The sequence below is a fragment of the Halichoerus grypus genome, chromosome 11 (assembly GCF_964656455.1).
Source record: "Halichoerus grypus chromosome 11, mHalGry1.hap1.1, whole genome shotgun sequence".
NCBI lineage: Eukaryota > Metazoa > Chordata > Mammalia > Carnivora > Phocidae > Halichoerus > Halichoerus grypus.
The window spans coordinates 1,499,801-1,527,174 of record NC_135722.1 but is presented as its reverse complement, the minus strand read 5'-3'; the positions used below and the strand labels follow the sequence as shown (position 1 = coordinate 1,527,174).

General features: G+C 61.7%; 1 protein-coding gene across 5 annotated transcripts in view; it reads right to left on the bottom strand.

The window, feature by feature from the left end:
• The window catches only part of LSP1 (lymphocyte specific protein 1), a 41,158-nt gene extending 19,700 nt beyond the window's left edge, over positions 1-21,458 (bottom strand). For 3 of the 5 annotated variants that reach the window (XR_013442241.1, XR_013442242.1, XM_036074787.2), the window contains exon 1: positions 21,311-21,458. Coding sequence is in view for 3 of the 5 variants with exons in the window: in XM_036074787.2 (XP_035930680.1) it covers positions 21,311-21,378 (68 nt within the window). In the remaining 2 variants the exon portion in view is untranslated. Of the gene's footprint in view, positions 1-6,523; positions 6,604-6,945; positions 7,471-21,310 lie in introns of those variants that run through there. The other 2 variants (XM_078057604.1, XM_078057603.1) reach the window with 2 other exon arrangements.
• Between the last annotated feature and the right edge of the window lie 5,916 nt (positions 21,459-27,374).

Genomic DNA, 27,374 nt, shown 5'->3' with positions numbered 1-27,374 from the left:
TGTGGCTGTGACCGGCCCCGGCCCTGCACTTGCCGTTCCCGCCTCTGCCCTGCACACCGTGCTCGCTGCGCAATCCCTTCTCTGAGTCCCTGACCACAGCGCTGCAGGGGTCTGGGCCAAGTGTCGCGGCCGCCCAGGAGACTGCCCGGGCACCCCGCCCCCCGCCACGCCTGCGCAGCCCTCGGGCCCACCTCCGGGACCGCACGAGGGGCTGACCACGGGGCCTCACCTCCAGGCCCGGCCCAGGCTCCTCTTGGCGCTGGACGGCCCTCCAGGGGAGCCCGTCCCTCCCGAGACGGGCTGGGGCTGCCTGGCACGGCTCTCAGCGCGCTCACGAGGCCAGGCTTTGGCACACTCCGTGACACGCGACTGGTGGCTGGCACCGGCTGCAGCCTCTGCCACGGCTCTCCCCTTCCGTCCTGCCCCGGTGGAGGGCGGCGCAGGTTTTCCTGACAGCCCAGGGGTCCCGCACACGGCTCTCCTCCTCGGGCCGATCGCGGGGTCTCCAAACCTGGCCCCAGGTGCCCGGAGCAGCTGGACCCTCTGCCTGACGCCGCCACACTGTTTCTGCCGCGGGAGCCCCGGGTACCCTGCCTGCCCCCCGCCCGGCCCCTCCTCTGAGCTGCTCCCTGATCCCCGGCCCCTCTGTGCGGAGCATCCGGGGGCACAGGGGGCTTGGCAGGATAGAAGGAGTCAGGGCCGGGCCACCCCCTGGCCGTGCGTCCTCTAATTCTGCAGACCCCGCTGCCCGCCCGCCAGGCCTCGAACCTCCCCGAGCCTCAGCTTCCTTATGCACACGAATGGGTACGCGGGGCCAGCCTTGGGATGGTCTGCCGGCTGAGGTTGGGAGGGACCCGCCCCGGTCTCTGTCCCTGAGGACCCTGCCAGGAGCTGGGAGCTAAGTGACCCCTCACGGCCAGCATGCGGCTCGTCACCGCCTTACAGGAGAGGAAGCTGAACTTAGCGGTGAGGGCTCTGACCTGGGGCTCCCCCCGCCCCCCAGGAAGGCATGCTGGCGTTCCCGCCCCACAGCCCCCGCAGGCCGGTGCGTGACAGCAGGGGGGTCAGGGGCGGGAGAGCCTGGGCCCCGCTCGGGGGCCCCGGTCCAGACGCACACATCCCACCCTCAGTCCCCTTTCTGTCCTTCCTCCCCATGGGGCTTTTCGCTCCTCCTCTCCACCCTCTCTTGGCCTCACTGGCTTCCCTCCCTCCTTTCTTGCGGCTCCTCTGCGTTCCCCCTCCCATCTCCCCGGTGGGCCAGGAGTGGGCAGTAGACGGGGCCGCCGCACCTCCGGCACTCAGCACCCGCACCACCTGGCCCTCGGGGCCTCCTTCCCTGCGCTGCTGGGGACAGCGCGGGACAGATGGTGTGGAGCCAACAGCATGGGAGGAGCAGGGTGGGAGGGGACAGCATGGGAGGGGACAGCGTGGACAGACAGTGTGGGGCGGACAGCGTGGGAGGGGACAGCGTGGACAGACAGTGTGGGGCGGACAGCGTGGGAGGGGATAATGTGGGAGGGCAGAGCATAGGATGGAAGGTGTGGGAAGGGACAGCATGGGATGGACCGCGTGGGAGGGACAGTGTGGGAGGGGACAGCATGGGAGGGGACAGCGTGGGAGGGGACAGCACAGGAGGGAGAGAGTGGGAGGGGACATATGGGAGGGACAGCAAGGGAGGCACAGTGTGGGAGGGGACAGCGTGGGAGGGGACACATGGGAGGGGACAGCACGGGAGGGAGAGAGTGGGAGGGGACATATGGGAGGGACAGCAAGGGAGGCACAGTGTGGGAGGGGACAGCGTGGGAGGGGACACGTGGGAGGGGACAGCACGGGAGGGAGAAAGTGGGAGGAGACATATGGGAGGGACAGCATGGGAGGGACAGTGTGGGAGGGACAGTGTGGGAGGGGACAGCATGGGAGGGGACACGTGGGAACGGACACTGTGAGATGGGCATGTGGGAGGGACAATGTGGGAGGAGCTGACAAACCTCCACAGCACCCATTACCCCTGGAGCATCCCCATGCCCTGCCTCATGCATCCGTTCTCTTTGTTGTTTTCACTCGACCTCTCCCTCCTCTTGGCCACCATCCTGTCCCATCCCATCCCCTTGTCCCATTCGGTCCTGTCTCTGTCCCCTCTTGTCCCTGCCCTCATCCCATCCCTGTTCCATTCCATCCTCATCCTAATCTTGTCCCCGTCCCCCTCCTGTCCCCTTCCTGCCCCCATCCAGTCTCCATCCTGTCCTGTCTGGTCCTATCCCTGTCCAGTCCCCATCCCTGTTCTGTCCCTGTCCTATCACCATCCTGTCCCATTCCATCCCCATTCTATCCTTGTCCCTGTCCCTATCCTGTCCCTGTCCAGTTCCCATCTCTGTCTTGTCCTGTTTCTGTCCAATTCCCTCCCTGTCCTATCCCTGTCTTGTCCCTGTCCTGTCCCCTCCTGTCTTGTCCTGTCCCTGTCCTGTCCCCTATCCTGTCCCATTCCATCCCCATTTTACCCTTGTCCCTGTCCCTGTCCAGTTCCCATCCCTGTCCTGTACTGTCCCATCTTGTCTTATCCTTGTCCCTGTCCCATCCCATCTTGTCCTGTCCCTGCCCAGTCCCCATCCCTGTCTTGTCTTGTTTCTGTCCAATTCCCTCCCTGTCCTGTCCTGTTCCTGTCTTGTCTCTGTCCTGTCCCCTCCTGTCTTGTCCTGTCCCCATTCCTGTCCCTGTCCTATCCTCATCCTATCCATCCTGTCCCCATTTTGTCCCCATCACTGTCCCTATCTTACCCCAATCCCATCCTGTCCCTGTCCCTGCCTGTCCCCAGCCCTGTCCCATCCTGCCCTGCCCCTGTCCTGTCCCAACCCCATCCTATCCTATCCTGTCCCTTCCCTGTCCCTATCCTGCTCCTCTCCCCATCCTGTCCCTGTCCCTGTCCTGTCTCCATCCCTGTCCTATCCCCATCCCATCCTTCCCTGTCCTGTCCCCATCCTGTCCCCATCCTTGTCCCATCCCCATCCCATCCCACCCTGCCCTATCCCTGTCCTATCCCCATTCCATCCTGTCCTGTCCCTGCCCTGTCCCCATCCTGCCCTGTCTCCATCCTGTCCCCGTCCCTGTCCCTGTCCCTATCCTGCCCTGTCCCCATCCTGCCCTGTCCCTGTCTTATCCCCATTCCATCTTGCCCTGTCTCTGTCCTGTCCTTGTCCTATCCCCATTCCATCCTGTCCTGTCCCTGCCCTGTCCCCATCCTGCCCCTGTCCCCATCCTGTCCCTATCCCTGTCGTGTCCCTATCCCATCCTGCCCTGTCCCCATCCTGCCATTGTCCCCATCCTCTCCCTGACCCCATCCTGTCCCCGTCCTGTCCCCGTCCCCATCCCCATCCCTTCCCTATTCCTGCACACCTTCTTTATGCCTTCATAGGGACTCCCTCCCCTTGCCCCCTCCTCTTTACCCTCCTTCACTCTCTCTCACTTCCTTTCTCTCTTTTTATCTCCTCCCCCCCATACCTGTTAGGACACATTTTGGGAGAGCCTTACAGCCTGCTGGGCACACGACCCCCTGCCGCCCACCTCGCCTCAAGCCCACTCAGGACCTTTCCCTTCCCAGGTGGGCAGCACCCCTCCTAGCCACGTTCTCACCTTTTGGGGCAGCCCACGGTCTGATCCCACACTCTCCCTGCCCCCAGGGGCCGCCGAGGCTTCCCCCACCCCCAGCTCCCACCTGCCCCTGGACACCTGTGTGGGTTGGCCCCGGGCCACCAACCTGTGCTGAGCCACTCCGAGCTCGATGAGGTGTTCCTGGGAGCCCTGCCCACTCCAGCCAACCCTTGGGGCCCAGGGGCCATGGGGTGCCCTCTCGAGGCTCCGGCAGGGGCGTGGGGGGTGAGCCCCTAGGTGCCCAGTGCACCCAGGTTGCTGCTTGCTCGCCGCCCTGTTCTGCTCTTTTTCGTGGGATGGGACTGGAGCCTGAACCTCAGTGCTCTGGGCTCCGGCCCTGACGCCCTGCCCAGGGGGCTGGGCCACTCAGTCCTCGCACCCCTGCGATGCCAGCTCGCCCGGGCTCCTGGGGCAGCTCTGGCCGGCAGACCGCCTGGTCCCAGGGGAGCACCACCCACCAGACGCCCGGGCTCTGCCAGGGTGAGGGCCAGCCCCCCTCCCATCTGGGGCCCTGCGTGGGCCCGAGGCAGCCACGCCCCTTTGGACACTGGTTTGGAGGCTTGGCTTCCCCCCCCACCCCCGCCTCTTCAGGCTGGCCCATCGCTGGCCCTGCTGGCCACACCGGGGTCCCCAGAGGCCTCCTAGACCTGGCTGCCCAGGGTGGGAGGCCAGGCATGAAGATTGCCGGCACGTCTATGGTGGACATGTGCCCAGAGCAGTGGGCAGAGGGGCTTGCCTCAGGGCTCCTCCAGCTCCCAGAGCCTCCCCGGGGGGACCGTGAGCCTGAATGCCAAGAGAGACACCAGCAGGGTGACCCAGCCCCTTTGGTCTGTGCCAGCCAAGGCCCCCCTTCACAAAGCCCAGTCCCCAGAGACCATTTGACCAGGCAGGCAGTCGGAACCCAGGGGTTCTGTGGAATTGAGTGCTGCTCCCTACTCATCCCTAACACTGGCCTGGCCCAGGATGGGCCTGGCTGAGCTTTAGATCACCAGGGGCAATAGGAGGGGACAGAGGGACGGAGCCGGGTCTGGGGGCATGGCAGGAAGAGGAGTCGGCCCTGGCCAGCCCTGCCATCTGAAGCCTCCTCCTGGGCAGTGACAGTTGGCAAGGACCCGCACAGTGGCCACGGGGAAGGTGCTGAGCTGAGACAGGGGTACAGGTGGGCACGGGGACAAGTCCCCCCTCCTGGGCCCACTTTTAATCTACTTAAACTGGATTCAATTTACACCCACCCCTGCTGGCTTCCCGAATGCCTCCACTTAGCTTGTCACAGAGAGGGGCCCCACCCTGCACCCCGGCGGTCCCCGGCGAAGGATTAGGGTGACGCGGCGGGCACGGCTGGCAGGCTCCCCCCTCCCAGGGTGACCCAGGGCAAGTCACTAGCCTCTCTGAGCCTGGTTTTCTGTCTGTCCAGCAGGGACAAGGGGCCGTCTGCCTGGGCTTCAAGAAGTGAAGCCCGTGAGAGGCAGGACAGTCGCTCACGTCGGTGAGGGTGGCGGGAATGCCACCAGCCGCCTGGGCCCTGGAGTCCACGGGTGGGTGTGGATCGCCCGGCCCAGGGCAGCCTCCGGGCCTGTGCTGACCACACACCTGTGAGCATCACCATGTGAGCTGTATGGTTCGCTCACCGAAGCCGGACGCAGACACCCTGACGTTACTCTTTGGAAGAGACTCTCCCCTGCTCCCCACCTGGCCCCCTGGCAGCAGGATGGCGCACGGAGTTCAAAGGGACACGTCCTTCTCTCTCTGTCCCACCGGCCTCTGCAGGTCCCTCAGGGGCTCGGGGCTCACTCCCCAGCCTGCACACCCCCCCCCCAGCCAAGCTGGACCTACACGTCCAAGCCCCATCGGTGCCTCCACTGTCCCTGCTCGCCCAGGGCAGCAGCCTAATGCTGGGTTTGGAAGCGGAGCCAAAGCTACTGTTGGACAGACATTTGTGACCCAGGTCCTCCTGGGACAAGGGACGTGGGTCCCACGCACCTTGGGACTCTTCCTGTCATGATTGCCCTCCTGGGCTTCAATTTCCCCATTTGTTAAGCAGTGCTGGTGAGCCTCATGGATTGACCCTGGACACCCGGTAGTCCTCAGGCCACAGAGCTTTCTGGAAGGGGACAGCCGCAGTGACTCCTGGGAGGACACATCCCGGCTGGGCAGGGAGGAGGAGCCCTGCCTGGGGGTCCCCTGGTCAGCAGCACCAGGGTGGGCCTGGCAGAGCCAGGAAGGAACAGGTGTGAACCCCAGGAATGGGGATCCACCTTCCGAGTGGGCAGGGTGGGGCTGCGGGGGACCATGGCCAGCAGGGGCCCCCTCAAACCCCGTTGCTAGTCCTGACCCTGAGTGGTGGCCCGTGGGCCATGCCTGGGAGGGGCCAGGAGAGAGCCATCACTCAGTGTCCCGACCGGCCGGAGCGGGAGGGGTCTGGGGCTGCTCTCAGCCGACCTGCACACCGTGTCTCTCCTCCCTCCCAGAGTCAAGGCGTGGGTGGAGCTGGGGAGGCTGATGCCTGTCCCTCCCTCCAGGAGCTTGCAGTCTGCCCAGCACACTCCATGCCATTGAAGGAGAAGCCAAAGAAGGCTGCATGGAGGAGGAAGCATTTCAGCTGGGCCTTAGATGCCTGGAAGGGTAGAGAAGGAGGAAGGGCATTGCAGGTGGCTCAGAGTAAAGTGATGAGCAGCCCGTGGAATGGAATGGTGGCTCTGGGCCCGCCCCTGGCCCTTTGCTTCTGTTCACTCCTCTTCGAGGTAGGTGACACCACGCCACTACTTTACAAAGGAGGAAACTGAGGCCCAGGGAGGATAAGGTCCTGGCCCAAAGCCCGAGACGCAGGAGCCAGGATTCCAGCCCGGGGAGAATCTGACTCCGAGGCCCAAGCACTCACCACGGCCCTGTGGCGCCTCCCATGCAGGGCTGGTGCGCTCAGGGGGTGGTGAATGTGGCCGCGAAGTCCGGCTTCATCATCTGTAAAGCAAGGGGTGACAGGGTGGTCCCCAGGGGCCAGCAGGAGCACAGGCAAGGCCTTGGAAGCGTGCCGAGGACACCCCTCTCGCCCTGGGAGCAGCGGACCGGGCCAGAGGCCCCGCGGCCAGGGGAAGGTGTCTGGGAAGAGAGCGGTCCTGCCAAGGCCAAGCGGGCGCGCAGGTGGGCAAGAGTGTGCAGAGCCGCGGGCCGAGAGGAGGAAGCGGGCCGCGTGCCCACAGCCGGCGCAGTGCACAGCCCTCACCCTGCCCCGGGTGCCCGGGCTCCTGGCCCGGCTGCCCGGCCCTGCCCGCCCTGCCCCAGCCTGGGCCGTGGGGCACCTACCTCACCAGCTTGTCCAGGCCCCGTTTGCCGGAACTGCTCCTCTGGAGGGCCGAGCCGCTCATGCTGCTGGCCGCCGCCCGCGGGCCGGCGACCTGGCCTGACCCCAGCCCTGGGGACGCGGCTGCTCCTTCTTCAAAGGCCGCCGGCCTCTGTCTGCTGCCCTCCCCCTGCTCCTCCTCCTGCCACTGGGACCCCTCTCCCCCCTCCTCTCTCCTTTCTTTCTCCTGTCCCCTCCTTCACTCCCTTGTCCCTGTCCCTCGATCCAAGCTGTCTCTCCGTCTGGCTGGCCGTCTGGGCTCTCTGGCTCTGACACCCCTTCCCTGTCTGCTCGCCCTGTCTCCCTGTCTCCCTGTCTGTGGCCTGCGTCTGTCCACCCCGGGCCCCCTGGCCCTGGGGGTCTCCCGGGCCGGCTCCCCGCTAGCTGCCCCCAGGGCGTCTGGGTGCCCGTCTGTCTGTCCCCGTCTGTGCGGCCTCACGGACTCTGTGGGTCTCTCCTTCAGGACGTTTAGCAGCTGCTTCCCTTTTGTTCCCCCCAGCCCCCTTCTCCCCCCTCGGCCTCCTCCCCCTCCCCCTCCTTCCGAGACTAGTAAAAATGTCAGAGAGAAAACCCTCCAGCCCAGCAGCCCTGGGGCTTAGCAGGACCTCAGCGGCCTGGGATGGGCATGGTCTCCCCTCGGCCACCTTGGCGGCCGCTCCAGCCTTACTCTGCTCTCCTCCAGCTCATCCCCACCACTTGCAGGGCATCTAGCCCCCCCCATCTGCCTCTCCATCCCTCCGTGCCTCTCCCCTCGCCCTGGGCCTGGCCTGGCCAGTCCTCTGGCCCTCCTCTTGTCCTCGCCTTTATGGATCTCTTGGGTCAAGCCCCCCTGCCCTGCCCCCTCCCGGCCTGGGCCCTCTGCTCCTTCCCTGCCTGCCCCCAGCCCTCCCTGCTCCCACACTCAGACCCTGTCTCCTCTCCTCTCCCTCTGTGTGTCTCTCTGCCCCTATCTCTGTTCCCCTCCCTCCCCCTCCCTCCCTCCCCCTCCCTTCCTCTCCCCTCCCTTCCTCTTCTCCCTCTCTCCCCTCCCTCCCTCCCCCTCCCTCCCTCCCCTCCCTCCTGGTTCTCCAGTTTTCCCCTTGTTTATGCCCAGCTCTCTGCTCCACTTATCACCTCGAGGGGGAATCCTCTCTGCTCCCCAAATGGGGAGGCTGCTGCCCTCCCCAGCACCCGCCGCACTGCACTGGGAGGTCAGAGCAGGGAGACCCCGGAGGCAGAGACAAGCACGGCCTGCCCCGTTTGGTAGCAGAGAGCACGCTCCCAGGGAGGCCGGTGGGCACAGGGTCAGCGCGGTGCCCTGGCCGGCGGGCCCCCTGCCCCTCGTGCTCCGGCCAAGGCCCGGGAGGTGCAGCCCAGCCCACTGTTCCTCCGGTTGGGCTCAGTCGCCGTGACTCACTCGAGAACGCTCGCGGGCGAGTGACCGGACAAGGCGGGTACTGGACTCATGTGTGCGGGGCGTCACCGAGCCCAGCTCAGTGCCCAGCAGTCACGTCCAGCAGCTTGCCCGGCTCGCCAACCCTCACGGCTGCTGCACCCAGGTCCCGCATGGGGAAACCGAGGCTCAGACTGGTATCCGAGGTTGCAGAGCTGGGGCCGGCAGAGCCAGAACCACGAGCTGGTGTGCTGACTGCCTGCCCCCGCTGCCCTGCATCCCCATAGCACGGGGGAACGGCCCCTCTCCCTTCCGCAGCTAGCCTGGCCTCTGCTGGGCCAGGGGGCCAGGGCCGAGAGCACCTGGGGGACGTGAGGCTGGACGAGGGCGCACACGCAACCAAGTCACTCTGAAGGCCGTGTGTGTCTGAGTGCCAGCCACATGGCCCATAGCTCTGGTCTGCGGTGACTCAGGTAGGGGCTGGCTGGTGCAGACTTCTTGGGCGTCATGAAGTCTGGCTCTGATTCGTCCCCCGCCTCCCCCCCCCACACACACACCAGGCTGGGTCCTGTGGCCAGCCCGGGAGGGGAGCTCACAGCTCTCCCCTCCCACAACCCCAGGGGAGCCAGAGAATGTGAGGGTGTGCCCCAGAAGCAGCTGTGCCCACCATCCATCCCAGCATCCAGCCAGAGCTGCAGATGCCTCAAGATTCTAGAGGAACATGGAGAAGGGAAACGGGAGCGGGGCCGCAGGGTTGGCCCTCAGGTTGAGCCAGATCGCCCAGGGGAAGTGAGCCTGTGCCTCATTTCCATCTCAACCTACGCATCTCTCCCTTGCCTCCTGCTCTTGGTTCTGGAATCCCAGTCACAGACAGCCAGGGAGGAAATGTGCCAAGACATATTTCGGTTCAAAAGAAGTAAAAATATTCCCATGGGGAGAAGGCTGCCTTGGAATGGCAGCGGTTCTCTGTCACTAAGAACTTAAAATACAATTATTTGATTATCTATCAGAAATGCTGATGGATGGGAAGTGGCAAGAATAGATCTTTAAATGCAGTGGCCAGCATCTATAGTTTCATAACTAGGGCATGTCCTAATAGGAACGATAGGGCAGAGTATTTGATATCAACTATTAACTCTACTGTTACTTGTCCATGCATCTATCCATCCAACCATCCACCACTCATCTGTCATTCATCCATTCTACCATTCATCCCCCATCCATCCACCCATCCATCCATCCATCCATCCATTCATCTATCCATCCATCCATTCACCCATTCACCCATCCATCCATCATCCATCTATCATCCATCCACCCATCTATCCATCCACCCATCCACCCACTCACCTACCCACCCACCATCCATCGGTTCATCCATCCACCCATCCATCCATCCATCCATTTATCCAACCATCCATCTATCCATCCATCCATTTGTCCACCCACCATCCAGCCATTCATCCATCCATCCATCTATCATCCATCCAGCCACCCATTCACCCATCCATCCACCCACCTACCCACCCACCATCCATCCGTTCATCCATCCACCCATCCATCCATTTATCCAACCATCCATCTATCCATCCATCCATTTGTCTGCCCACCATCCATCCATTCATCCATCCATCCATCATCCATCCATCCATCCATCCACCCATTAACCACCCATCAACCACCCATCCATCCTTCATCCATCTATCATCCATCCACCCATCCATCCATCCATCTACCCATTAACCACCTATCCATCCATCCACCCATCCATCCATCTATCCATCCATCCACCCATCCATCCATGCATTCATCCATCCATCTGTCCACCCACCATCCATCCATTCACCCATTCATCATCTATCCAAACATCCATCCATCCATCCATCCATTAGCCCCCACCAACACACCCATCCATCCATCCGTCCATCCACCCATTAACTACGTATCCGTCCATGATCAATCTATCATCCATCTAGCCACCCATTCATCCACCCATCCATCCATCTACCCATCCACCCATTATCCACTCACCCACCCACCCATCCATCCACCCACCCACCCATCCATCCATCCACTCACCTATCCATCCATCATCCATCTATCATCTATCCATCCACCCACCCATCCATCCATCATCCATCCTCCACCCATCCACCCACCCACCCATCCATCCACCCATCCACCCATCCATTCACCCATACACCCACCCATCCAGCCATCCATTCATCCACCCACCCACCCATCCATCCACCCACCCACCAACCATCCATCTATCCATTTATCCATCCATGCATCTATCCATCCATCCATCCGTCCACCCACCATCCATCCATTCATCCATCCACCCACCCACCCATTATCCACCCATCCTTCCACCCATCCATCCGTCCACCCATCCATCTACCCATTTGCCCATCTATCCATCCATCCATCCATTCACCCATCCATCCATCCATCCATCTGACCACCTACCATCCATCCATTCACCCACTCATCATCTATTTATCCATCTATCTATCCATCTATCCATTCACCCATTAACCACCCATCCATCCATCATCCATCTGTCATCCATCCATCCATCCACTTACCCACCCACCCATCCATCCATCCATCCATCCACCCATCCATCCATCTGTCCATCCACCCATTAACCACCCATCCATCCATCATCCATCTATCATCCATCCATCCACCCATTCACACATCCATCCATCCACCCATCCATCCATCTATCCATCCAACCACCCATCCATCCATCCATCCATCTATCCACCCACCCATCCATCTATCCACCCATTCACCCATCCATCCATCCATTCCTTCATCCATCCACCCACCCACCCATTATTCACCCATCCATCCACCCATCCATCTATCATCCACCTATCATCCATCTATCCAACCACTCACCCACCCAACCACCCATCCATCCATCCATTCCCTCAACCATCCATCCATCCACCCATTAACCACCTATCCATCCATCATCGATCTATCATCCATCCATCCACCCATTCACCCATCCATCCATCCACCCGTCCATCCATCCAACCACCCATCCATCCATCATCCATCTATCATCCATCCATCATCCATCCATCTACCCATTCACCCATTCATCCATCCACCCATGCATCCATCCAACCATCCATTCATCCATCTACCCATTAACCACCCATCTATCCATCAGCCATCAGCCGTCCATCCACCCATCCCTCAACCCATCCATCCATCCACCCATTCATCCATCCATTCATTTATCCATTCATCCACTCACCCACCCATCTATCCATCATCCATCTATCATCCACCTATCCATCCATCTGTCCACCCACCATCCATCCACTCACCCATTCATCATCTATCTATCCATCCATTTATCCATCCATCCATCCACCCACCTATCCATCCACCCATTATCCATCCATCCATCCATCCATCCATTGACCCTCCATCCATCCATTTACTCATTCATCATCTATCCATCCACCCATCCATCCATCCTCTTTATATAGTTATCTGTCTTTCCATGCATCATTATCAATCCATCAACTTCTCAGGATACCTATCCATTCAATTATCCATATAAACACAATAACCTTCTTTCGATCCATTCAAGCCTTTATCAATACATATATACCCATCCCTCCGTTCATCCATCCACCCCCCCACACCCACCCATCCAACCATTTATCTAAATGTCATAATACATATAATACACTTAGAAGAAATACTCAGCTAGCCATCCATCCACTTGGAACTCAATATATGTTAATTACTATTATGTATATATTCAACCATCAATTATTATATCTATTTGACCACTACTCAACCAGTGAACTATCTGTTCATTCTCTAATACATCTTTCTATCTCTCCAAATATTTTTGTCTTTACTTTCATTCATCTCTCCAAATATTTTACTATTGATCAATCTCATTTATACACCCATTCATATATCTATCTGTCCAATATGTCCACCCATATTCCCATCTAGCAAGTCATGCAGATGTGCATAAATACATACATGTTTATATTTCCATATACATATTTCCCATTACTTTGCCCATTAAGCTGTCCAAATGAGTTAAAACATAAAATAGTTGGTGCAACCTAGTAAACCTTCCATAAAGGTGACTACTTTTATCCATACATTCACCCATCCATATCTCATCCAACCAACTATTGATTTATTCATAACTCCATTTATCCTTATATATTTTTCAACAAACTTATTGAACATTTACTGTATCCACTTTTTAGGTACCGGGGATTTGGCATTAACAAAGCCCATGCTCTCACAAGGCTGACATTTTAGCTGGAGCAACAACAACAAAAATAAACAGTAAGTATATACTGTAATATATCAAATGGTGGTAAATACTATAGAAAATATAATTCAGGGTGGGAGGATATGGGGTCTTGGAGGAAATTGATATTTTATGTATGATAGTCAAAGAAAACCTCATAGGAAGGGATAATCTTTTCCTTATTTGAAAAGAGACTTGAGAAAGATTAGAGGTGGCTATATACATTGGTGGGAAAAAGTATTCTAGAAAGAGAACAGTGAGTGCAAAATTCCTGACTTAGGTGCTTCTGTTCATCAATCTATCTCTTTGATAGTTTATCCAGCATCAACCATATGCTTATTTACTCACCATCAATCTTTCCATTCATCTATCACTTCCTATATTTCCCAATTTGTCCATCTAAAAATCAATCCATTATCCATATCCATCTATATGTCTTGATAACCTTTTATTAGCCTATCCAATCAAAATCATTTATCTGTCAGCATTCCATTTGCCCATCAACCTACCTATACTTCCATTTCATGTGTCCATTCACCAGTCTATCCATCCATCCATCATCCATCCATCATCCATCCATCCATCCATCCACACACCCATCCATACATACATCCAACTATCCATCATCCATCTATCTATTCATCCACCCATCTGCCCACCCACCCATTCATCCATCATCCATCCACCCATCCATCCATATTTCCATCCATCCAACCATCCATACATCCATCCATCCATACATACATACATACATCTGTCCATCCACACATCCATTCATCCATCTATCCATCCACCCATTTACCCACACATCCATCCATCTATCCACCCATCCATCCACACATCCACTTACTCATCCATCCTCCACACATCCATCCATCTATTCATCATCCATCTATCCATTCATCCACCCATCTACCCACCCACCCATCCATCTATCATCCATCTACCCATCCATCCACTCATCCATCCATCCATCATCCAGCCAGCCAGCTGTTCCCGCTTCCTACCTTTCTTCATTCACTTTTATTTCATTCATATTTTTCTCCATCATTAAGTCTTTTAGTTTCCTTTTAAGTCTTTTATTCTTTTCTTTCTTCATGGTTCATGAAGAAGATAAAAGAGAAGACCCTCATGGCCCAGTAGGCTGAGCATTACAATAGAACCTAAATAGGGGCTGGAGAAGTAGGAATCTGTTCTCTTGTTCAAACATTTTCAACACACACACACACACACACCACACTCTCACAGAGCGGTATCCCAATGAAATGTGCAACAGGCATGCCTGTGGGGCCCAGGTGGGGGTGGGGAGAAAGGGTAAGGAGGTGGCCTCTGTGGCTCCTGGGTGACCCTGGATAGAGAAATGTTCTGACTTACAGAGAAGGCAGCCTCCGAATGCCTTGAACCCTTATCTGTCTTATGTGGGCCAGCCCAGCAAAGAGAGGGGCCAAGGTGGTGGGGTGGTGGGTGTCGTGAGGAAGCTGGGATTGGTTTGGGGTTGGGACTGAGATAAAGACTGAAGGTTTCTTTCTAGGTTCCTCCAGAATCAATTGGTGAGATCCATCTGTCCTGAGTCCCATTTCTCTTTTGAGGGGAGGTAGCTGAGGGAGGAGAAGACAGCCTTGGGTTACCCCAGAAGCAAAGCCATCAAAATAGCCAGTTACACCCAGGGAGGGGTGCAGACACCTGTGGGAAGCAGGGAAGGAGCAGCGTCTGAGATCCCGCCTGTCAGGCAGAGCAGGGCACTGACCCTTCCCCATCCTCCCACACAGCCCGTGTGCAGCTGAGGAAGCTGAGGCCTGGGGGGGGATGGGTGCAGAATCTGCCACTCCCCCCACTACTGTCACCCCCACACCCCTGCTGTCTTCTGCACATCCACACAGCTGCTCCTGCTGTAGGCTCTAGGGCCCAAGTCTCTCCCACTCTTGCAGGGGGGAGGTGGGTGCCTCATAGGGGGTCACAGACAGGCTCTGGGTTCCCAGACAGCCCCTCCCTGCCAGCCGGAGCAGATATTGGTCCCTCCCCCACCCCACCAACTCCCAACTTCCCAGTTCAGAGGCAATTAGCAGATGGAGTTTGGACAGGACTGGCCTGGTTCCAGGAAAGGGCAAGGGGCTTTCTTCCCCACCTCCCACCTTCACCTCTTATCTGCCTGCGTCTGGCACCACAGGGCTGTGCTGTCCGGCAGGGTTAGGAGGCCTGATTTCTTCAATCTCCTAATCTCCTGACCACCCCATACCCCACATAGGCCCCCAGTCCCTCTCTCTAGCCTCGGGGCTGTGGGGGAGGGGCGGGGCTGGGGGCCTGTGGCTGTGTACTCCCACCCACTAGGAGAGGTTTGAGAGCTCCCTTTGCTTGTTGCCTTGGATCCCCAATCTCCAAGAAGGTGTTAGAAGCCCCTGGAAAGATTCCTTGATAGGAACAGACTGGGGCCTGGGAGAGACACCTCTAGAAAGAATCAGCTTGTTCTGATGATGCCACATCCCATTTCTGCCTTTGGGGAGGTCTCTGGGGGTGTCTTCTTAGCTATGCCCTATTCTGGATGGGCCCCAGGAAACACCACCCTCGCCCCTATGGGAACCCACAGGTGCAGAGCCATCTGGCAGCACTGCATGGGGTTAGCAAGTGCCTCCAAGGGGCAGCCCAGACATCCTGGGTTCCCTGAGGCCTTGTCAGATCCCCAGCACCCCAACCATGAGCCCACAGGGGGCACAGGCTCCCCAGAGAGGGTCCCTGCAGGGCAGCATCCTTAGGAGACATGCCTCCAAGCTAGGCCCAGCCAGTGTCCCTCCAGGCTCAGGACAGTATCTCTTGACGGCACTCAGTCTTTTTAAGCCTTGGTTTTTCCCTGTGAAGTGCCTCTCTGACCATGAAATGAGAACCTCTGTTTGAAGAGCTTGATGGAGGATGACACATGGGGAAACTGAGGCCTCAGGGGGCCTCAGGGTTCCAGAAAGAGGTGTTGGACATGCCTCTGGGACCCTGTGCCCCTCCTCTTCCTCCCCCAGGCACTGGGAACTCAGACCCCAGGAGAGCAGAGCCCAAGCTCTCAGCCACACTGCTGGACTCTCATCTTCCTGACCGAGGGCTCACCTGTCAGTCTGGCACCCTCCCAGGGAAATTGAGGCAGAGGCAGGCTGGTGGGGTCCGCAATGCCACCCCATCTGGGCTTGCCCCATTCTGCTCCCTGAGACCCTCCTGGCACTGCCCCCCTGTGGCTCCAGCATTGTTTTCATAAGGCAGATGAGGGACCAGGGAGGGGGCCAGGATGCAGGGAGGATTTCCGGCTTCCTGAATCAGCAGGGCTGGGGGCCTGCAATGTCCCCAAGTGTGGTGCAGTGTCCTCTCCCTGTCCCCCACCTAGGGAAGGAATGTGACAGGGCCCAGATGGAAAGCAGGAGGAAGTCAGTGACCTCCACCAGCCCCGGCACGGGAGGAGGCATCCATCATCTGGGCTGAGCTCAGCCTCCCCCTCCCCGGGAAACTTCCGGGCGCCTGAGACCCCTGACCTGGAGGGAGGAGGAGAGGAGGCCCATCTGGGCGTCCCTAGGCCTGACCCAGCTCTGACTGCTGTCCGCAGGTTCGGACCCTGGGCAGGGCTGGGGAAGGAGCCCCAGGGTGCTACCCCAATTCACCCACGCTTCAGCCTGCCACTGAGGCCGGGTCCTGGTCCCACCCTCCCTCCTTAGTGGCCATGCATCCTGGCCCTACCAAGTGGTGGCCAGGCTCCCTGGGAAGGCAGGTGGGTGGAAGGGCCGCCAGCGTGTCTGGCTGCACGGGGGTTCTGACCTGTGGGGTCCTGGCCCTCCAATGCAGCAGGCCCCCTCCCCCTGTCTCCCTTAGCTGGACAGGAAGATGAAGTCCAGGGTGTTCGTGGCCTCTAGGCCAGCTCAGCCCCTTCTTACAGCTGCCAGCCACCTGTAGCCCTGAGGGGAACTGTGGCCTCTCTCGAAGACCCTGGAGCCCAGAGGGCAAGGCCAAAACAGTCTGCAGGGACAGATAGCCCAGAAAGGGCCTCTGCCCAGAGTGACCCTGAAGGTGGTCCCTGCCCTTGCCCGCCTCTTAGCTCGGCACAGGAAGAAGTGATGGAGGCAGCATTCCGGAGTCACCTGGGACCAGAAGCCATGCCTTGCCCAAAGGGCAGTGGGGGCCAGAAGCCTAGGGGGTAGGGAGACAACTGCTCACCCAATTGGTGCCCCCATCAGGGTCATCCAGGGCCAGAGCAGCCCAGCCAGCCTGGGGCGGAGGGTGGGGAGGAGGCCAGGATAGGGCTCCCAGGACAGAAGGAGGGCTCCCAAGACAGAACCAGGGTGCCCAGGACAGAACCAGGGTTCCTGGGACAGAACTAGGGTTCCCAGGACAGAATGAGGGCTCCCAGGACAGAACCAGGGTGCCCAGGACAGAACTAGGGTTCCTGGGACAGAACTAGGTTTTCCGGGACAGAACTAGGGTTCTCAGGACAGAACTAAGGCTCCCAGGACAGAACCAGGGCTCCCAAGACAGAACTCCGGTCCCGGGACAGAACTAGGGTTCCCAGGACAGAACCAGGGCTCCCAGGACAGATCTAGGGTGCCCAGGACAGAACTAGGGTCCCGGGACAGAGCTAGGGTTTCTGGGACAGAACTAGGGCTCCCAGGACAGAACCAGGGTTCCCTGGCTGGCCCGGACCTAGGTGGTGGGCACCAAGGGCAGTGGGCACCCGAGGTGGGCCGATGAGCCTTGGAAAGCTGGGGCAGGGGCGGGACAGCAGGTAGCGCTGGGAAGGGTCCGTGCTAAGCCTGCAAAGATCTGGTTCCTGTGGGAACTGGGAGGTGCCGGAGCGCCAGACCTTGGAGGGGAAGTGAGGTCAGGGTGACCAGGGCAGGCCTGTAGTCGCTGCCCAGAGGCATGGAGAAGCTGCCCTGTGGTGAATGGTTCCACATGTGGGGGCCAGTGGCTTCGTGGAGAAAGAACGTGGTGGATAAGGGCCTGGAGACCACCAGGAGAGGGCATCTTGCCAAGCTGGGGAGCGGGCTGGGCTGTGGCAGGGATGAGGCCTGTTTGCAGGTGAGGGGCAGCTCTTCTGCCATGTGGACACAGGGAGGACCCAGCACAGCATGGTCGGCCCTGGTGAAGTTTGGGGTGCACACGGGGCCTTCAAAGGTTTGGGGTTCGAGGATTTGGACCTGTCAAACCCGGGATCCCTGGGGCATCCTGAAAGCCCTTTCTCGGGGCACCTGTATGGAGGCCCCGCCCCTGCCCTCTTCGGGGTCCTGGGTCCATCGCTCCCCACAGGGCGGGGTGCGCGGCCACACCTCAGCTCCACCAGGGAGGCCCCGCAGAGCCATGCTAAGCCCCGTGGCCCTGGCCAGCGCTGTGGGATCCCACAGCTAGGAGCGGGAGCAAGGAGAGAGCATCTTGACCTGGTCTGCAGGTGAGACAGAGGGGCCAATGCCCTGCCTGGGGCTTGCTGCTGGGGTGCCCTGGTCCTGGGCCCCAATGTGAGGTTCTGAGGGGGACCCATCCTGGGGCATCTGAGGGGGGTGGCCCCATCCTGGGACAGTCTGAGGGGGGCGGTCCTGTCCTGGGGCATCTGAGGGAGGTGGCCCCATCCTGGGACAGTCTGAGGGGGGTGGTCCCATCCTAGGGCATCTGAGGGGGGTGGCCCTATCCTGGGACAATCTGAGGGGAGGTGGTCCCGTCCTGGGACAGTCTGAGGGGGGTGGTCCCGTCCTGGGGCATCTGAGGGGGGTGGCCCCATCCTGGGACAGTCTGAGGGGGGGTGGTCCCGTCCTGGGACAGTCTGAGGGGGGGTCCTGGGACAGTCTGAGGGGGGGTGGTCCCATCCTGGGACAGTCTGAGGGGGGTGGTCCCGTCCTGGGACAGTCTGAGGGGGGTGGTCCCGTCCTAGGGCATCTGAGGGGGGTGGTCCCGTCCTGGGGCATCTGAGGGGGGTGGCCCCATTCTGGGACAGTCTGAGGGGGGGTGGCCCCATCCTGGGACAGTCTGGGGGGGGGTGGCCCCGTCCTGGGACAGTCTGAGGGGGGGTGGCCCCATCCTGGGACAGTCTGAGGGGGGGTGGCCCCGTCCTGGGACAGTCTGAAGAGGGTGGCCCCGTCCTGGGACAGTCTGAAGAGGGTGGTCCCGTCCTGGGGCATCTGAAGGGCGAGGTCCCGTCCTGGGGCATCTGAGGGGGGTGGTCCCGTCCTGGGACAGTCTGAGGAGGGTGGTCCTGTCCTAGGGCATCTGAGGGGGGTGGCCCCGTCCTGGGACATCTGAGGGGGGTGGCCCCGTCCTGGGACATCTGAGGGGGGTGGTCCCGTCCTGGGGCATCTGAGGGGTGTGGTCCTGTCCTGGGACATCTGAGGGGGGTGGTCCCGTCCTGGGGCATCTGAGGGGGGGGTGGTCCTGTCCTAGGGCATCTGAGGGGGATGGTCCTGTCCTAGGGCATCTGAGGGGGGTGGTCCCATCCTGGGGCATCTGAGGGGGGTGGCCCCATCCTGGGACAATCTGAGGGGGTGTGGCCCCATTCTCAGACAATCTGAGGGGGGTGGTCCTGTCCTGGGGCATCTGAGGGTGGTGGTCCCATCCTGGGGCATCTGAGGGGGGGTGGCCCCATCCTGGGACAATCTGAGGGGGGTGGTCCTGTCCTGGGGCCTCTGAGGGGTTGGCCCCGTCCTGGAGCTGTCTGAGGTGGGGAGGCCCCATCCTGGGCCATCTGAGGGGGCAGCCTATTGCCTCGTTGGCGGGGTGCGGCCTGACCTGGCTGGGCGGGAGTGGTGGGGCAAGGTGGGGGGGCCTGGCAGCAGGTCTTGGCTGCATGCCCCAGCCCCAGCAGACCCTGCCCAGCCTTGGCTGTCCTGGGGTCTCCCCGGGTGGGTGCTTCCCAGGCCCCACATCCCCACTCTGGGCACCAGGACTTCTCACCACCCTGGACAGGAAAATCCCCGGTTCCCTTAGTCACCTTGTGAAATGAGAACCCTGCTTTACCCTGGGTCTCGGTTTCATTCTGACACCGCACTGGGGGGGTGACATTCGCGGGGTCCCAGGCTCTAGGGCGGGGGGCGGCCAGCCCGTTCTCCAGCCGCAGCGCCTGACCAAGCCAGCACAGGTGCGGCCCCGCCTCCCGCCTGCCCAGGCCTCGGCCGGGTCCACGCTGTCCTCTCTCTCCTCCGCCTGCGGGACAGCTGGGAGGGGGGGCCAAGGATGGGGCCAAGGAGGGAGGCGGGGGGGCCGCGGCCAGACTGCTCAAGCCGTGCCCTTCTATGGGCATGCGGTGGCCCGAGGAGCCCGGGGACGGTGCTGACGTGAGGAGCCATTTCTGAGTGGGGCGCAGCTGTCTGCCGGTCGCCCCTGGGTGGAAGGACACGGCGAGCTCCACGGCCCCACCCCTGGCGACGGGCCCCCTAGCGACCTTTGAGGGGCTGTGTGGCCCCCACAGTTCCAGCCTGGCTCATGTACCCTGACCCTGACTGCTCTTTCCAGACGCCCCAGTGCTCGGGTCCCCGAAGCCCCTGAACCAGGGCCCCCTGTGGGACCAGGCAAGGGGAGGTGACCGTCCCCCGCCCTCACGCACGCGTGTGCACACACACACACAGGCTCACACATGCACAGACTCATGGCCGACATTTCCATCGTTTCCCTCATTATGAATAAAGGCATGGCCAGGGGATCAGGTAGCGGCCACCAGCGTCTGCAGGCAAGTCGGCCCCGGAGGCTGCTGAGGCCAGGCCCCACCCGGCAGCTGCTCTGCCCTGCGGCGGTGACCGCGGCCCACGGCACTCTCCTCTCCCTGCTTGCGGTCGGTGTGTGTCCCGCCTCTCCCTCCGGCCCCGGGGCACCTGCTCCTTGCCTTCCGCTCCCCAGGCAGCAGCCCCCAGCCACGGTCCTCCTCCTGCGCGGGGGGCCTCTATCCCCCACTGGCGTCCGTCCCCGGCCTGTCTGAACACGGGTCTGCCCCTCGAAGCCCCACCGTCCCCGAGCCCCGACTCTCATCTGTGCCCCGGAGCCGTCAGACCCCACGGCCTGGCTCAGCCCCGATGCCGGCCCGCCGGCGGCCCTTCTCTGCCCCCATGCAGGCCGCCACCCGGCGGCTCCGCGGGCTCTCTGCCCGGCTCTGGCCGCGGTGGTGCGGGTGGCTCTTTGCCAGCACACAGCCGCTGCCCATGCCCCCTCATGTTCCATCTCCAGCCCCAGAACAGGCACCGGCCGGCATCCTCGGCCTCCTCCATCACCGCGAGGCAGCGGGGCAGCCCAGGGGCGGGGGCCCGGCCTGGCCTCACACACAGGCTTCGGAGGTCGCGGGGCCAAGCAGCCCCTCTCGTCCAGTCCTCCTGGCCCAGGCCCCTCCCCGCCGCCACCCCCACCCCCACCTCCTGCCCTCGGAGCTCTGGCCCGCGCCGGCCCACCACGGCCCGTCTACTCCCAGGCTGTCCGGGCCGTGTCCGAGTCCCTGCATCAGGTGTCCAGGTGTCCCACGGACTGGTGGGCAGAGCTGGCCTCTCCCCACAAAGCCCGCTGCAGAGGCGTCCACTCAGCGTGGGGAGAGACGGGGTCCCAGGAAAGCACCCTGCCGCCCCTGTGCTGCCCTGAGGCCCCCACGGCACCGTCCACCACCAGGTGAAGCGCCCCCACCCCCCGTGTAAATGCGCTCAGAACAGACCCCTACCCGGCATCCTTCTCCGCCAACAGCTCTTCCTGCTCCTCGGAGCTGGGGTGGCTGGGAGCCTCCGCCATTGGGCTGGCGCCAGGACGATTCGGGCCGTGCGTATGTGCTGTGGTTCTGGGTGCTTCCTCAGGCGGCGGGCCCCAGAGCCCCCACCCCCAGCCGGGTTTCACTTCCCCCTTCCGGCTGCAGGTTGAGGTTTGAAGCACATTGGGGCTGGGGTTGGGGTGTTGTTTTTTAATCAGTTGATGCAAGAGGAGAGAAAAAACCAGCCATCAGGAAGTGTTAGGCAAGTTGCAAGGGCAGGGGTGACAGAGAGGGGCCCTGGGAAGGCGGCGGGGGGTGCACGGGCTGGGACAGTGTGCGCACACCTGCCCGGGAACCCCCCACGCTCCTCGAGAATCCCCTGCAGGCCTGGCCTCGAAGTCTCTTTGTGCTTGGCTGGCTCTCCATGAGCACCCCGGGCCTCCAGGTGAAGCACCTTGGCCTCTCTGGATGGAACTCTCCTGGGAGCTTGCAGAGTGGAGCACGGATGCACCTGTCTCTGAGCCTTGGGCCTCGGGCCATCTCACCCCATCGGTGCAGGCTAAGCGCAGATGAGGGACCGGGTGGTCCTCAAGGCCCTGCTCCGAGCCCCGCCGACCTGTCTGAGCTCTTCAGATGACTGACAGCTGGGGCCCTGCAGGAAATGCCCCGTGCTGCACGCCCCCACATCTTCTCTGTGCCTCCTTTACTTTCCTGAACTGTCGGGCTCCCTGCTCTCTGAGCTGCCCTTCCCCCCGCCCCCTCACCCCCATACTCAAGGAGCTTGGAGCTGACCACACCCGGTCAGCGTCACTGGGGTCTGGAGGCAGGGGGCTCAGGGGTTCCCCCGGGAGGCACTTGCAGGACAAGAGGATGGACTGAGGCCACGTCCACCTTTCACGGTCCTTGGCTGCTAGGAGTCGCCAGACCAGGGGCTCAGAAGTCAGTGAGGGGTGGCAGGGGGCTGTGAGGGCCAGAACCCAGGATTGGCCATGAAGGCGTCAGAGACTTCCCTGGCAAGCTGGGCTGACCCCTGGCCCCAAGAAGGAAAGGAGGGAGCACCGGGCCATCTTGCCACACCCAGGTCAGCCATGGGCCTAGAAACCCTGCTGGGCGTGACCTGCAGAGGACCCCAAGGCAGAGGGAGGTGGGGGCGGGCAACAGGGCCCCCAGAGTGTTCAGCCAGCAGGTGGGGCCCGCCCGAGGGACAAGCCGACGGGGGGGCCGCAAGCCCCCACCCGCCACACACACCCAAGAAGCCTTCCCACTTGGAGACACAGGAAAGGGTCCCGCCCCGGGGGTTATGGGGCGGGGCTGGACTGAGGCCAGGCCCAGGGGCTGCACGGGGGAGCCCACAGGGCCCCCAGGGACCCCTCAGCCTGAGGCCTCTCCTGTCCCCTCTGTGGTCTCCAGGGGTCACTCGCTGTCCAACCACGGACAAGGATGCTGTGGCTGGATGTCCACCCGAGTGGGGGCTGGGCCCCAGCATGCCCAGGGACACAGACCATCCCAGCGCCTCGTCCGTGGCTGCGACCCCGGGTCAACCCACCACTGGGGTCCTTCCCTCTGGCTTGTGGTGAGGTTGATCCCAGCATCCCGGCTGTTAATAGTAGGGGTATTGCCAGGATGGGTGAGGGCAGATGGAGGCCGGGCAGCCCCCGACACAGGGCTTCCCTACCCTGCCCTTCGCTGCCTGAGGGCTAGGCCTGCGCTCTGATGCCAGGGGCCCGGGGCAAAGTGAAAATGCGGGGCCTCTGAGTCAAAAGCTACTAGGAATTTCCAAAGGGAAACAGTGGTGCTTGAAACCAAGTGCAGGCCCCTTGCAGGCCCACGAGGCCGGCTCTGTCCTCCAAGGCCTGGCCTGACCTGCCCAGCGCACCTGTTTAATCTCCTCTCAGAACTTGGCACCTGTGTTCCCCAGACCCCAGCGCCCTCCGGACTGTGCTGCCCTCCCCCTCTGCCCACCCCCAGCCCCAAAGGCCCAGAGGCAGCCCGATCCCTCCTGGTGGGGGTTAAACTGTGTCCCCCTCCAAATTCCTAGGGGGAAGTCCTGACCGCCAGGATCTCAGAACAGAACCTGATTTGGGAATAGTGTTCTTGCAGGTGAGGTCATTAGGGTGGGCCCCTCATCTGATATGACTGTGTCCTTATGAAAAGGGGAAACTCGAGTCAGACTCGCTCGCAGGGAGAGGCCATATGAGGATGGAGGCGAAGGCCGGCGGGGGAGGGGGGGCCAAAAGCCAGGGAACTTCAAAGAAGCCAGGAAACCCCCAGCAGCAGGGGACGGACCCGAAGCGGACTATCCCTCGCAGCCTCAGAAGGGACCCACCTGCCCACACCTGGAGCTGGGCCTTCCAGCCTCCAGGACTGGGAGGGACGATGCCTTTCTGCTGTCTACGCTGCTCTGGCCATGGGGCTCTGACAGCTGCCCGCCCCCAGTCTCCCCAACACCTGCTGGGGCCAAAGGGCAGGAGGCAGTCCACTTCTCTGGGGGCGCCAGGTGAGGCCACGATGCCCAAGGACGCTCTGTGGGGCCTGGGGGTACATGGGGTGCACCTGGCCACCTGGTGAGGTATCTGGGAGGGAGGGGCTAAGACACTGCCGTCCCCCCCTGCAGGGGCACCTGGGCCTCCCTCCTTGTCACCCCCACTTCACAGAGGACGTGGGAGTCAGCACAGGTCTGCCCCCTGCTCAGCAGCGCCCCCCAGGCCCCCGGGCCATCCAGCCCTGGCCGCTGGGCCTCCCCCGCCTCCCTTCGCAGGAAGCGCCTCCTGGTCCCTCATCTGCACTCAGCCTGAGCCGACAGGCTGGACACGGTGAGAGGCATCCGGGGACCCAGCGTCCATCCTGACGGCAGGACTGCCGTGCCCTCCGCTGAGGAGATGAGTCTGCCCGAGACACAGACACTCCACCGTTCGTCCCCTTGGCATCGTTCAAAGCGCAAGAGGGTGGTGTCGAGAGGGTAGAGGTCTCGTGTCGTCCGTCCTCGGGCCTCCAAACCCTCCGAGGCCGGTGCAGTGTCCGGTGACGTGTCCGGTGACACAGTGAGTGGTCAAGTGAAGCCGCAAGCTGACCCCAGGCCAGGCCAGAACCAGCTCTGCTGGCAGCCGGTGGGTGCCAGGCGGGCTTCTGACAGCGCACGTGCTGAGCCGAGGAGCGTGAGGCCCTGAGAGCCAGGCCGGGAGGAGGTCTCTGCGGGGCGGGCGGCACAGAAGGACCTGGGGGGTTACTGACTCACGCTGTCGGGGGGACACCAAGGCCACTGTCCAGGGGCAGAAGGGTCCATGGGCAAGGTGGCCTCAAGGGCCCGGGTAGGGCGGGTTCCCCAGGGAAGGAGGTGTCAGGACCACACACTCAGTGACATTGGGTGACAAGACCGGAGGGTGGACAGAATGAGCGAGGAGGGGTCAAGAGCAGGGAAGTGGTCAACATACAGAACAGGTCAGGCCAGAGGAGGACAACGGATGGGTCGGAACCTGACCTGGCAGAGCACGGGGGCACGAGGCCTACGGAGGCCTGAACTCAAGCCACCATGGGTGCAGGGAGCATCACCACATGCCAGTGTCCAGGGCCGGCGGCCCGTTCGGCACAAAACCCCACTTCCATTGCACCTGCCTCGCAGCGTCCTTGTCACCTGGTCTCTCACCTATGTCACTGCTCGCCCAGCTCAGCGCTCAGCCCCTCCTCCACGAGGCCCTCTGTGCAGGATGCAGTCGGGGACCAAGGCCTGGGCGCTGGGGCGCTGCTCGCCTCCCGGCCTCGTGGCTGGCGACAGGGAAAGGGCTGTGGGCACGAACCTGCCCCATGGTGCACCCTGCCCACCTGCACACACGCCGACCTCGCCCACCCACACCCTCTTGTCCTTGACCTCCAGCACTTTGATTCCAGGCCCCTCACCCTTCCCGGCCACAGCCCAGCTGAGGTCCCCCCGGGGCTTCCTGGGGCTGCGTGTCTACCCTGACCTCCAGCATCACCCACGGCGCAGGCTGTGTCCCTGCGCCTTTGCTGCCCTCCTCCTCCCTTTGGGGGTCCTTCCTGGGCTGCGTGTGGCTGGGGCCTCCTGGACCAGCATTCTCCTCCCCTCCTCCCCTGCCTGCCCATTGTTGGGGCATCACCCGGCACTCACTTCTGAGGGCGCCCAGACCCCCATCTCCAGCCCAGACCCCTGCATCCAGCAAACCCACAGCTGAGAGCCAGCCCCTCACCTGCTCTGAGCCCCCTCCCTGGAGAACAGCCCCCAGCCTGGTCCCCCTCAACAAGGGCCTGGGCGTTCCACCTGCCTTGTCCACCAAATCGGGGGGACTACGCCTCTTATATATCTCCCCATCCGCCCTGCTGTCCCTCCCAGGAGGTGGCCGTAGTTCCTACGCCCTGTCCCACTCCAGCCCCTGTTCTCCACCCTGCAGAGATCTTTCTAGAATGCAGAGCCGTCCCCACCCACGTGTTAGGTGCTGGACCACACGCTTGGCAGAAATCCCGCCGAGGCTGTGTGTCTGCAGGCCCTTCTGCCCGGGGTACCTGGACGGCCGGGCGGGCGGGAGAGAGGTGCGGAGGCCAGTGCAGAGCTGGTCTCCATTTCTGCTCATTGGTCTGGTCTGGTTTGTCGCGTCCTCTGCTCCCTCACTCACTCACTCACGTGGTCATTAGAGAGTGTAACAAACACCCACAGATCCGCTTCCCAGTCCAAGACTTACAACATCCCCCAAACCTACATGGATCAAGGTGCTTCCACTCCATCTGTCCCTGCTCGGACCCCCGCCCTGGGGGATCGCTACCCAGAATTTTGTGTTTGACATTTCCTTGACTTTAAAAAAAAAAACTCATTTCGCCACGTGGTGAGTCTTCCCAAACCCAGTGAGCTGAGCTGTGGGAGTCAGGTCCCCGGTGTCCCTGCCTCCTCTCCCGGTGGACACAGGCCCTGGACGGCTGCCCGGCTCCCCACTCTGTCGGGTCCGTGGTGGGGCACTGCTTCTATCACTCTATCCAGCCGCCAAAGCCTGCTCCTTGAATCCCCACACTCCGCTCTGCACGGGATGCGCCTCAGCCCGGAACACCCCTGGGTCCTCTCTACCCTGCCTACAGGCGCAGGGCCCAGGGGTTGCCTAGGCTGGGCCCCAAGCTGCAGGCTCTCCAAGGAGGGCCTTCAGGGAGCGCCTGGAAGGACGGACCCAGATCCCTGGGCGGCAGCGGGGCCCGGGAGCAGAACTCAGGCAAGGCCACAGGGCAGGCTGACGTGGTCCCTCGAGGTGACCCACGGCTGAGGGCATACCCTTCCCGTGTCCGGCTGCTGGCACGTCCAGAGGGCAAGGGCACGGCGGGCAGCCTGGCCTGCCTAGGCACCCCTCCGAGGATCTGAGTGGAGGGACCTTGGTGGGTCACCGTGTCATTCCCCACAGAGGAGGTGGGACAGCTGTGACCTTGCTGTGATGGTCCTCATCAGGGCCTGTCTGGGACATCGTCCCTTGATGTGTGAGGAGGGCCACAGCCTTGGGGAGGAGCAGAGGCAAAGCAAGCCCTCCCCCTGGGCCTGCTGTGGGGCAGACGGGAGCGTGGACCCCAGCTCCGTGTGTCCCTGCTCCGTGGGCACAAGCCACCCTGGGAGCTGTCTGATCCCGGACTGTGCCCGTGTGCCCCCTGCAGGAGGAATGGGGGCTGCCCACATTGCATGGGGAGGACACGCCTGCATGACCCCCGGCCTGGAACCATGCCGTATGGACAGGGTCTCTGGGCCTGGCAGGTCCCCTTAGGATGACCATGCCGTGGTCCAGAACTATGGCTCAGACAGGACTCGGGCCATCGACCTGCGGGCCTGCTGGGTCGGGCGTGTCCAGGGCAAGCCTTGGGGGACAGCAGGGGGCTGACCGCACTGCCCAGCCCCAGGTGCAGGCACCCCGCCCCCAGCAGCGCCTGAAGTCCCAGAAGCCTGTGCGCGGCTGCCCGCGGCCCCTCGGCCCGGGGTTTCCCCCAGCACGCAGCAGTTTGCTGGGCGCCCGGTGGCAGTCCGTGGGCAGTGAGGCTGGGCAGGACCAGACCAGACCAGTCA